Source organism: Polyodon spathula, chromosome 9, assembly GCF_017654505.1.
Source record: "Polyodon spathula isolate WHYD16114869_AA chromosome 9, ASM1765450v1, whole genome shotgun sequence".
Classification (NCBI taxonomy): domain Eukaryota; kingdom Metazoa; phylum Chordata; class Actinopteri; order Acipenseriformes; family Polyodontidae; genus Polyodon; species Polyodon spathula.
The window spans coordinates 24897536-24910559 of NC_054542.1; the positions used below are offsets into that span (position 1 = coordinate 24897536).

Below are 13024 nucleotides of genomic sequence, written 5' to 3' on the forward strand. Positions count from 1 at the left end.
CTATGCTTTATCACACTTTGCTATGCTTTTACAATGGGAAACGTTTATAAGGGGGGTGGCACCCAGTGACTGCCTCACTTTTGCGCTGCTCTCTCCTTGGCCGTTATCTTCTCCTGCTTGCTCTTGAACGGTGGGGACGGCTGGATGTTGATCTTCTTCTGTACTGCTGCAGCTTGGAGGGCTTCCTCTTTATCCAGTGTTTCCATCCACATTATGTGGTACATTTCACAGCAGAACAGCTACAATGCAGGGTCAAAACAGCAACAACTGTGTACTTGGCTTTTACATCAAATAGTCCGGCTGACCGATGCAGTTTATGAATACAGTAGGTTATTGTTATTGCAGGGTTTACTGCAGGGTTCAAACCTTTACAAAGCACATCAATATCGGGGTCTGCAAAACGCTTTCTGCAAAAACTCACATGCCCACCCTCATGTGCTGCAGTAATAATAAGTATTTCCATAAGAACAAAATGTTTTGTATTTGATGTAAATTTTTTTAACACTTTTTTGTCCGAATTAATATTGAATACTCAAAACATTAAAAACAATTCAACATTTCTGCCAGAATTGGTTCACTTAGGCATGAGACTATCCATATATCAGATGGGCTTCACTTCAACTCTGCTTTGCAAGTGAGCCATGAACTTATACTGTACATACGCATTTCAGCAATGAAGAGAACCCCCCACACTGCCAATCAAGGTCAGTAGCTGCCATGCTGTCAGGTGGAACCTAACTCCCTGCTCAAGCAGTGCTGCCGGGACCTGCCTTTGTGATCTAGCGAGGCAGTGAGGTGCAACTCTGGTGCATTGCAGAAGCCATCTTTTATTTGTCCAGGACATACACATTTACACTGATTGAAAAGTAAAACGGAAAATGTATTTGACATTTTATTTCTTGATCTGACTTAGGCATTCAAAAAACGTTAAAGATTGCAAACAGTGGTATAGTGAAGGACCACATACTGTAGCTAACCTAGCTAACTGGAATCTGTAACGGTGCCTTTTTCTTGTTCCCCCGCAATCATTACACATGTTCAGATGAATCCAGCAAGGTGTTCAGAATCCTCACAAGCTTTGATAGGAACAATCATCCAACCAAACAAGAAAACATAAAAACAGCATGTGAACTGCACATGCTCTGTGATAATGTTTTTTCTCCATGGTGCGTTATTTTTTATACGTTCTGTGTAGTTGAAGCCTAAAGACTTGGACTTAGACTGACTGCATTCTAAATTTTGCTTTGGGAAACGAGAACAATGCGTTTGATGTTTCGGGCCAGCTGTGATTGTAGTTAAAAGTGACACGTAACTTCTTTTCTACCTGTTAAGCCAGTTACTCTCAGTATTTTCAAAAGTCGAGATGGCGTGTTCTTATACTGATTACTTCAATTTTGTAATTGTTTTTTTTAATAATTTGTGTAACCTTGGAATACACAAAGTCAATGTGAAACCTATGATGTGGGGATAGTCCCAACAAAATGTTTAGATTTTTGGTGGTGGTCCTTTATTTTGAATTACGCAAAAATGTGCACATGCATTTACTTTTCTGGCAAACTGAGGATAGGCTGGTACTCAAAGCCACAAGAGAAATTTGCTGGAATTAGACACACTAGTAGATTCCATTACAGCCCTTTTAAAAGTTTAGTGCTTTAAATTTGCACAGTAATTTTACAGTTTTCCAATGCGTTTCATATTTACCATAGTTTTTTTTATTATTATTATTATGTTTATACCATACCTCATTACAGTGCTTACCTGTGCTTACACTTTGCTATACTTTTACTATGGTAAACTTTTATAAGAGAGTACCTGTAAATTTTTCATTGACTAGCAATGGCAACTGCTTTATCCATTGGTCTGTCACAGGAGGGTGTCAACCGTGTCAAGGTATCAGAGGGCGAGAGTTTCACCGGATATGATAAATAAACAGCACCAGCATCAGTGTTTTTCTAAGCCAGTGCTGTATCTTTTGAATGCAAGGCATGCATGAAGAGTATCCAGTAGATTCTGATGCACTCACATGTTCTGGACTGGGGTCTGTGTTTAGCTGCTCCCTTGTCACAAAGGGCTTTATCTCCATTTGACAGAACTCACAGATACTGACATCCATATCACTGCCCACAGACGACTCTGCATAAGACTGAGGAGAGAGAATGAGAGGTTAAAAGAATCTGGTACTGAAGCAGTTAATATTCACTGGACATCATCTGTAATGGAACTTGATTGAGAGAATCAAAGAATACAACTGTGTAAGTGTAAAGACCCTACGTCAAAACATGTGGTTTTGACAATGCAGCTGAGAAAGGGTTATGGGTTCACTGGACAACTCTTGTCATGAAACATAAGTAGGAAAATCAAAAAATCCAGCTGTGTACCAAACATTAAGACCGCGTAATGTCTCGATGCTGCTGTAACCTTGACCTCAATATTGCAGCCATATTAGGTCGGAGGGTGTGTTTGCAAACTCATTTGAGCTCCCTTCACTGGGGTGCTTAAAAAACAAAGTATTTAAGTTGCATACCACTGCCAAGGACAAATTATAGATTTTTTAGGCTTAACAGCCAGCACCATTCAGTGAGCCAAGTTTCTTTTTGTAATGCTGGCAATTCATAGCACCTGTTCACTAGACAGTGCTGCCTTTTACAGCAATATCTTGTGTCACATATGCTTATGCTGCGATATACACACACACACTCGAATCCGCTTAATGTCACCTTTGTTATTGTCTCACCACGGTTAATGTCAATCAAATTTAACAAACATATAGTTCATTTCACCCCCACTTAATATCACTTTCAACTGGAAATCTATGACCAACTGTATTTTGGCACATTCAATCTACCTTATTCTCGCAAGCCTTGCGGTCACAGGATCATTGCAGCCACATCCCGTAACTCTTTGGGAAATAAGACGCTGTGAGTTTGTTTAAAATAAATAAAAAATAAAGCTGTTCTCATGGTTTTGCTGGATTTGTACACCCTGGACTCAGTCTACTGGACAAATAACTATTTCAATTCTGAGCTTTCACCAGAAACAGTTTTTTTCTGTAACTTCGTCATCAAGGATATAGCCTAATGTACTGTTAAAAGAAAGGTTTTTGTTTGTTTGTTTAATTTAAATACTGTACTGCGATATCACTGTTGTACTGTTTGGACTGTGCATGCTGTTTGTAAGTAGGCCTACTAAAACTAAAAAAAATTCTTCAAATGTATTAAAATACAGTCAGTAAATAACCGCTACTTTTACGCATACTTTCCTCTTTATATCGTTAAGGCAGATGCATTGATATATTACTATTTGGTTTAATACAGTATATGGATTGGAACTACATAAAATAAGTGTACATTACATTAATGCCATACATATTACAATTTTGCACACGATAAACTCAAAGAAAGTGTTAATAAAGCTGTTTAGGGTTTTCTTCTAATTACGGAAGCATAATGCATTTAATTTTACTAAGTTATCGGCTAACTTCTGATACTGTCAGCTCTGCTTACTGTCACCGTTTTTGCTCAGTCCCTTCAATGTGACATTAAGCGCATATATATATATATATATATATATATATATATATATTATATATATATATATATATATATATATATATATATATATATATATATATATATATATATATATATATATATATATATATATATATATATATATATATAAATATAAGGGAATAATGTCATTACTCTATACATGGAATAAGCCAAATCTAAAATCCCAACGTATATAATACATTACAGTAATAATTACCACATCATAATCGGGTGAAAGTTGCTTGGACTCTGGATGGTAGGCAAGAACGCTTGGCGGACCAATATCTGGAAAAAGGTATAAGCCATCTTCTACCAGCTTTTCAAATCGAACATCTTCACACTTGGGAGCGGGAGGGAAGCACAATGAAATGATCATTCTCATAGTGATTTGAATTTTCCAGTTGGGAAATAATGTGGGAGAACTGTAACCTATTCTTTGAAAAAATAGCAATAGCTGTAATATTTTAGAACTTGCCTTTAAATAGTATGCATAGAGATAGCTGTGCTTATAATATGGGGGTAAAGAGGCTCCTTTATGACCAGACCTGACTGCAAAATATATTTCAGTTTAAAACAAAAATGTTGCCCCTTGAAATGTTTGAAACCCACATTCACACTCCTCGTTATGCACTGGCCTCTACTTTGATCTGGCGAGTAGAAAAAGACTCGACCTTCTCCAGTCTAGCAGAGCTGACTACAAAGTGAGTGTATACTTTTCAGCAATATAGTCTGTCAGCTGTCAAACCATGTAAAATTGAACAAGGTCTTAATATTTTATTAATGCATTATCGCTAACCTCGAAGCTGGGGCTGGCAACTAGTCCTTGAATTTCATGTTCTAATTCTTGGATTTCCAACTTTGTAGAGTCAGGTTGGGACTCTTCCTTCATTACATTACCTGCAGACAGTCAGAAAGACACATCATTTGTTTGAAACAAATCGCCGGAGGGCTGGGGAATAACCTCAGGCAATGGATGTTTTTTTTTCTTTTTTTTAAACCAAGATTCAATCGTAGCTGCTGTGCTGTGCTGTCAATGGGAGTGTTTGTGCTGTCCCTGTATATCAAAGTGGACAGTGTCCTGATATGCAGATCTGGGATCCCAATTGAACTCAATGGCACAGAGATTCCATTTGTACCAATAATATTGAGTTAAAACCCAGCCAAAAACGTCACTGTCTCACAAGTTTCGACTGGACAATTCTGTGTATGTCTTCCCAAATAATATTAATATTATATAATACACTGGTTTGATTTTTTTAAGGATCGTTCTACTGGATATATTAAGATTGGGTGCTTAAAGTAAGGCAGTAAAATAAGGAAATGCTAAATGTATAGCTTTTGGCTGGCAATCTCCCCCTAGCCTCATCTCTGGGTGTTGTCAGTTTAACTCACTCCTTTTCTAAATACACAGCCTTAGAGCTGAACACCATGCTCCAGTGATTGCATGAAAGGAGTCCCAGACAAGGGATCTGTCCTGGGTTCGGTTACTTTGTGTATTATTGCCTCATTGCTTTCATTATTACTGCATTACTTCCTGGTGATTCCTAAAATAAACATGCCAAACTCTCGGGCCCTGGTAGAGGGTTTCTATTTATTTTTTTGTTGTTTTATTTGTGATCTGTTTATTGCCTGTATGCTGCTGCTGTTGATAAGGACATGTGTAATAAATCATTGTCAGTTTCAAGCTGGTAATATCATGAGGTAATAAAGGCATTAATTGTATCCCCCACAGAGCAAGCTCTATTATTTTTATACAAATGAAGTAGGCTGATAGCTTTGCCATCAGATGCTTCAAGTAGGATACAGTTTTGTTTTTGTTTTAATCAGACAGGGTATATAAGAGAACCCACCAGGATGAAGTGATAACCAGCTTCATGACCCACTGGTAATTTTAACTATCCGTCCTCTGCTGGATAAAGAACAGTTGTTTAAACAGCACATTTCTAGTCTGGTAAACTGGTTTTAGTTTTCATTCTTTTATGTATTATTTAAGGTTATTAGAGTGATTTAGCAGAGTGACAGTATATGTTTTTACAATCATAGACATAGTTATTTTAATAAACAGCACCAAATCTTCATATCATGTCAAATAGTCAACCTGTGAATTGCATGCTATGTAAGGATTCGAAAGCTTACCATTGTCAGGCTCTGTTTTCTGCTGCCAGGTCCAGTCCATGCCGGTTTGGGTCTTGGAGCACACAGTAGCACACTCCCTACTGTCATGTGCCTGGCCCCCAATATCCTCTGGAGATGTAGATTTGCTTCCACTACCTGGAGATGTTCTGTGGAGAGATTCAGGGACTTTATTACACTGCTTAACTCAAGCAAACATACAGACAGTAAGTAAACAACACTGAATAAAGCACTATATGAGAACCTTAAACGGTTTTACTTTCCAGTTGAAATAGTCTAATAAACAGAGATTTAGCATGCAAATATGATATACTTTTTTTTAATGCAGTATATCTTATAAAATAATAGGTGTTGATTTTATTTTATTACTATAACTGTTTTACAAAAGCTTTAACTCCTAAGTGAAAATCTAACAACAGTCTGTAACGGTTTTATGAATAGGAAGTTTTACTTAATATATACAAAAAAAAAACGGTGTCATTGGTTTATTCCTTATACATGACTTCGGAATAAGTTAATAAAATTAGAAGCTTCAATAATGACATTTAAAATGGGATACTGTGTAATTATAGTACTGGGGGGGGGGGGGGGGTTGTAATGGTGGCTTTGTGGATGTGAATGTAAAACTGTGAATGTTTTTATGAAATCTCATTGCCCCTGCAGTGTTTAATATCCTGTCACTTAAGGCATACTTTATACCAGTCTACAAAATAGACAAATAGAAAAAGTATAAAAAAGGATCAACTGGAATTTTAAATTGATGCACTTGTGGGAACAACAGTCTATACTGCGATCCATCAGTGTCTTTTATACACTGTTTGTACATGTCCATGTTGAAACATGTGCAATACTAACACGCTTAGCTGCTATCTTTCTGATTTAGACCATCCTACACAGCTAACACCAAATGAAGTCACCTGATGCTGACTTCTCTGTTCTACTTGTAGGGTCATTCTTTCAGCCATTCTGCCCCCACTCTGGAACATTCTGCCAAGGGATATCAAGCATGCCTCCACTTGTGCTTTAATGTATAAACACTTATTTTAAATGTAATGCTGCACATACACTCTGGCAAGTCTTGGAATGTGTAGGCTATAGGCTACAATACAGCAGGAAACCTACAATAAGGTGATACAGTACAGCAACATTAAAAATTGTCATGTTAAATCACTTTGTAATGTCACAAGGCAGTAGCAAAAAATGGATACAACTCAATGCAACTTCCGTTGTTAAAAGGAAAAGCAAAGCAAAATCAAATGTCCTGCATTCATAATGTAGCTGCCCCCTAGGATTATGAAAACTTCTAAAGAAAAGCTCTAAAGAAAAGCCTTTTCTTCCAAAAGTATTTAGTGGAAGTTCACTGTTTTTTTTTTTAAATATATCTTCCCATTTTGTCAGCCACTTGGCTGCAAAAATAATGAAGTGGAGCTGATTCAAAGCTGGTCTGTAACATTGGAATATTTTTGCATTGCGCCAGAGCAAAACTGGCAAAGGCTGCAACTGTATATTAACATGGTTTGAATTGGCCTGAGACTGAATGACCTTAATACCAGTGAGATAAGGTAGAAATGGCTGAAGCACCCTGGGTTGCATACTATTACTGTCTGCACAGAACCAGCAACACAGAAACTATAGAGAGATTTTATTATTTTCACTGGAATGAACCATCTCATTTCCTGTGCCTTGGGAGATGTCAGAAATGAATTTTAAAAATCTATCTGAATGTAATAGTTACACTGCTGTCACTGTAGAAGCATTGTTGCTAGTCTCACAGCCCAACAGGAAAGTTTTAAGGAGCCTGGGGATGGTGGATGAGCTGATGTTATTAAGAAATACACTCCAGATTAAAGAAGCCCTGTTGACCAACCTCAGTTTACTGAAAAAGGACTGGTTAGCAGGAAGCTTTTCTGCTTTTTGACAAGTAGATCTAAATGCAGCAAAATGTACAACGGGAAGCTGGGAACACTGGTATTGTGAAACTGTGTTATCTAAAAAGTAGAACAAATATCCTATCTACAATACCTAAATAATGTGCGAAAACATTTAACTGCAGGAGACTGGCCTTACCGGATGGTAAATTTGATTAATTAAGACTGGGCAAAAGCAACTATTGTAGCTAACAAAATATAAAATGAAACGTATAATGAGTTCTGAGATTCAGTTGTTTATGTGCAAATTGAAGAATAGGCACAATGTTACCATGTTATATTTTTTTGTATTTATGATATTATAATAATGAACAGTAGAGGACTGTACAAATGAAGACTGTGGCCTCCAGATCTGTCTGTTACTAACTACTTATTCATTATTATCTGTTAGATAACTGTTTGAAACAGGCAAAGTAAACAATATTGATATTTTACAGATAAATAAGCGCACTGAAATATCAAAATGTCAGTGTTTACAATACAAAAACATGAGACACCCTCTGTCACTGTTATATGGAAATATCTGTGTGGGAACACAATGTAATTCTTCATAGTGATGCACACTGTGTTCAATCCAATAGATAGCATCTACACACCGACAGATCAGACCTGTGTAATCAATCATGTTTACAGCCAAAAGCAACAATCGTTAGCCCTGTAAAGAGGTCCTTCGACTTTTATTAGAGAAATCACTGAGAGGGTCAAGTGAAAGCCTGAACAAAGAGAAATTAAGAGTGTGGTTTTCTTTTTTTTTATTGGCTAATTCACTTCCAGTATGACACATACTACCTCTTTAAGTGTTTAGGTGGGTAGTAATGGTAAAGGAACTGTGACACATGTCATTGATCTTTTGCAAAGGTGACACTCTGTGAAAGATATTGTTGAGGTTCTTGCTCACTGCAAAAAGGTTGACTCTAAATCCATAGAGTTTACTGAAGCTGAGACAGGATAAACTTTTAAGTAGAAAGTAAAGGAAACTCAAGTCATCAGCCCAAGAATTCAAAGAAACGTTAGCAAATCCTTGCATCTTGCGGTTCTTGAGGCCACTTCTTGGCCCAGACACATGGAGCCACTGAAGCCTAATAGAGGGTGTATCCAAGGATACACAGATGAGTGGAAGCTTGAAACTATTTTAGGCCCCAATGTCTACAGCAAATAGGTGCCCTAGATCTGACAAACCTGCTGTTACATGTACCTTCTCTGGGTGGATTAAAAAAATACAGAGCATGTGTTATTTCTGTGCTCTGTGGCACTATGTAATCACATATTATTTCTGTGCTCTGTGGCACTAGGTAATCGTGTTATTTCTGTGCTCTGTGGCACTAGGTAATCATTTGTTATTTCTGTGCTCTGGCACTAGATAATATTGTGTTATTTCTGTGCTCTATGGCACTAGGTAATCATGTATTATTTCTGTGCTCTGGCAGTAGGTAATCGTGTGTTATTTCTGTGCTCTGTGGCACTAGGTAATCATGTGTTATTTCTGTGCTCTGTGGCACTAGGTAATCTTGTGTTATTTCTGTGATCATCAGCTAGGAACAGTGGAATGTGTCCTGGAGGCTTGGCAGGAAGAAATAGTAAGCCATAGAGAAGTGGACGCTATGATCCCATGTCATACCACAGTCTACTCTACCACCAAATGACCTTGCTCTTTGGTGTATGGCAATATCTGCAGGATATCTGAACTGATCAAATGACACCTGGATGCTGACTAAACCATCCTTCTTGAAAACTGGATAAAATAGGGAAAATACTGTACACAGGTCATTAGGCAGGGCTGTGTTTTTGATTGAATCCTGCCAAACACATTGTATGCCTCCACTGAGACCAACCACATGAAGGGAAAGTGCAAAGTTTATATAACAGATAAATAAAAAAGACAAGAAAAGTCAGTCTGCACATATTTCAGCAATGTATTAAAAATGAACAAATACTGTAGGTAACTAGACAGCGTCTTGCATACTTGATGTAAAAGAATAAACCCACACTTCTTTTGTACATCTTAAAAATCCCATGATTTCAGATGTCTCTCTTACATTTTCTTGTGACTGGTGGATGAAGGTGCTCCACTCTGGTTTGGGTCTGAAACCTGGAACTTGTAAGCATTTGCTACAGTGGCATCTGAAAAAAAACATATTATCATGTGTAAATTGACAAGTAGACTGTTGTACCTTCTGTTCAGCTCAATATCTTTGCTTCTGAAAAATGTATATTACTTATATTTTACATATATAGAAATAGAGAGAGTTGATTGCAATGGTCACTGGTAAACAACATTCTGACAGCAGTGTGATAATCTGAACAAATTGTCCCCAGTCTAACACCTTCTTTTCTTTCTTTAACCAACCAGCTGCTTTCCTTGATGACTGACATGATTTTGCAGCCAGTGACATGCTTTGACCCCAAAGACACTGCTGAGGTGACCGTGGAAGTGAACCTCTACCAGCCTACATGGAACTACAAGGGATCAGAATGCAGTAAAGGAGCAGGCAATTCCTGAACAGGGAGACATTGGTGCTACTGGAAAAATAAGATTCTATAGTTCAAGAAGCAAAGGAACACTTTGCGAAGTTAGACATGTTCCGACAGAAGAGGCTTATCTGTACCTGTCAGTGTACCATAGCTTCCCACAGCAGCATCACAGCTTCCATCAGAGGCTTTCCCAATTCCGACTGGGATGGCTCCAGACAGGGAATGTGCTCCAACACTGCCCTGGCTTTCCTCTTTCTCCTGCTGCTCGGTCCTCCCACTCTTGGCTCTCTGCTGTGTGCAGTACAGGTGTGTCTGCCGGATATATTCCTCCACAGCCTTCTCCGGGCTGTACCGTCCATCTGCTTCATACTGACGCTCCAGCCTCTGCACATTCTCCACAGTGAGGCTCTCAGGAGCGGGACATGGCTGAGGAGATTCAGAACCTGCAGACTGACGCCCTTTACAGCTGGAATGCCCAGATTCTTTACTCATCTCGGAAATGCTTCCTGCCTTGAATATCTACATTACATAGACATCTGTTTCTGTAGACAACAAAACAGAACAAAAAAATAAATTAGACTTTCGAACACTACTGCTCTGAACGGGGCTTCTCAATACAGTTCCCCTCAGTCTTGTATCTCTGCTCTATCCCAGGCCCCAAGGAGAAAAACACCAGCAGGATTATAGAAATAAAGGGCAGTGGTATTTAGATGCACTGCTGCTTAGCTCATTAGGGCATTTTAGGTAAAGGAGCTGAACCATGTCATGCGACACTAACTATTCAATCAACAGAAACCATGTAAACGCCAACCTCTTATTTGTTTATCCTACGTCCTAAGGGCTTTAGATTTTCAAACAGCAAACATTTCTCCTGTCTGGTTTAGCTAGACAGCAACTTGAATGAAACACTTTATAAAATGGAATACAAAATAACTTGTTGTTTTCACGTATATGCTGTTTACAGGGTAATAACTTCTATTGGCTATTATTAAGCAGATGGAATACCAAACCTAATATTAGACACAAATTAAAAGAGAAATAATAAGCTTTTAAAGCATTAATTGTAACTGTTAAAAGAAAGCTGAGATGCTCCTAGTGAATATCTGGCTCTCCCAGGCTTTGGTGGTTTCAAAGTTTTCTCCAGAACAAGGCCCATGTACAGTATTTCTCAACTGTGAGAGACCGATAAGTTAATTGACTAGAAATTGCAATGTCTAGCCTTTTCTTATTCCAGCAGTCTCCTTGGTTACAAAATGATCCGGATTGAAGATGTGGGCTTGAATACTGCAACTCTGGATATTCCCACAACAAAACACGCAGACCATCACTAGTTGTTAAAACATCAATACTAAAATACAGGGGAATAAAATGAGGTACCCTCATTGTTGAGTGGAATAATAATGATTCCTATTTAAAACTGAGCCATTGCTGTAGGAGAAGATGGGAAAGCTGACTGACCAAACATGTAATTGCGCTCCAAACTATCAACAAAAAAAGCTTGGTCATCAATGTAATGCTCTGTCAAGTTTCACTGTCAAGTATATATTAAAAAAAAAACAAACAAACAAAAAAAAAAAACATATAGCTTTGAAAATGTTTCTTGTCCACCTGTAATATGATGAAACGCTACAACAGGGCTGCTGTACCCTTATTAGTTACGCTTTAACACAGCTGCAGTCTGATTAGAATGCGAGATTCAAGTAGATTAATATTATAGTGTGAACTGCGTCATGAACAGATTTTAAAAAGCAAATCGTGAGCTAGTTTATAAAGACAGCCAGCCCTGTGTTAAAGACCACCGGTCTTGACAAACCAAGTACTTGCTAATGGTATGTCAATAACCGTCAATAAAAGATATGCCACTGCATTCACAATGACACATATCGACGGGTACACATGATCTTCTGTAGGTACCTACCAATAACAAATTCAGATTTGCAGTTCTTCAAGTAACGATTATCTGGTACCTTTTTAGCGATAATTATATAATCGCCACGGTATACTATTAGGACACAGCTTTCATTACTAGGCTTGAACACATTTCAAATACCTCGTCAACAACAAATAATGGATTATCATCACTGAGCCACTAAAAATTATAGAACAATATACAGGGTGATTAGAAAGTAAGTTTACCACATCAACGCACCACATAAACAGACGGTAAGACGTGACTTGCTTTCTTCTACGGTTCTCGTCAGTTTGCAAGGTAGACAAGTGTATAGCACAAGAGTCAGATGATGGCAAGTTACTCTAAAACAAATATAAGATTTCAAACGGAATTACTATGATAGCACATGCATTATTACGTTAGCATGATACTATCTTTATTTCGTCACAATCGCTAATGTAAGTGTAGCTTGTGCTGGCTTGCGTTTATGTCTGCCATAAATGCTAAAATAATAATAATAATAATAATAATAATAATAATAATAATAATAATAATAATAATAATAACAACATCATTGCAAAGTTTGAGTAGTTTGAAACAAGTAGCATATTATCATACATTATAAACGGTGCTTGTTTTATTATTCGTTCCTAATAAAATATTACACTAACACATTCATCGACGTATTGAACAGCTATTACATAGTGTAGTAACTGCCCGTAATCTCGTTTTTTTTTTGCTGGGCAGAAAAAGTACTAGCTACATACAGTATTTTCCACCCGATTTAGTTTTTGACTGAACTTTCTGACATTAAGATTAATCTTGTCGCATTATTAGCAAACGCTTACCATTTGGTATTCATTCATTCTACAGTAAATCCAAAGTTTACTGATTGAGAAATAAGAAAAACTGCGGAAGAAGAAAACGCGCTTGTTGTTTAATAGTTCTCCATGGTAACCAGACTGTCAAAACAGCGACCTCTGTGTTACTGCAGACAATCTGTAATGTCAGTGTGAGGTGTATTTTTCTCTGTACTGTTGTTCCGCGCT

The 13024-nt window shown here is 37.6% G+C and overlaps 1 protein-coding gene across 3 annotated transcripts in view; it reads right to left on the reverse strand.

Moving 5' to 3' along the window:
• The window catches only part of LOC121320545 (glutamate-rich protein 6-like), a 44383-nt gene that overhangs the window by 14613 nt on the left and 16746 nt on the right, over positions 1-13024 (reverse strand). The window contains exons 1-8 of one of the 3 annotated variants that reach the window (XM_041258954.1): positions 12824-12916; positions 10219-10626; positions 9649-9733; positions 5688-5833; positions 4348-4448; positions 3769-3891; positions 2024-2143; positions 79-239 (exon numbers count right to left, since the gene is read on the reverse strand). In XM_041258954.1, coding sequence (XP_041114888.1) covers positions 79-239; positions 2024-2143; positions 3769-3891; positions 4348-4448; positions 5688-5833; positions 9649-9733; positions 10219-10576 — 1094 coding nt within the window. In that variant the 5' untranslated portion in view covers positions 10577-10626; positions 12824-12916. Of the gene's footprint in view, positions 1-78; positions 240-2023; positions 2144-3768; positions 3892-4347; positions 4449-5687; positions 5834-9648; positions 9734-10218; positions 10627-12233; positions 12333-12823; positions 12917-13024 lie in introns of those variants that run through there. The other 2 variants (XM_041258956.1, XM_041258955.1) reach the window with 2 other exon arrangements.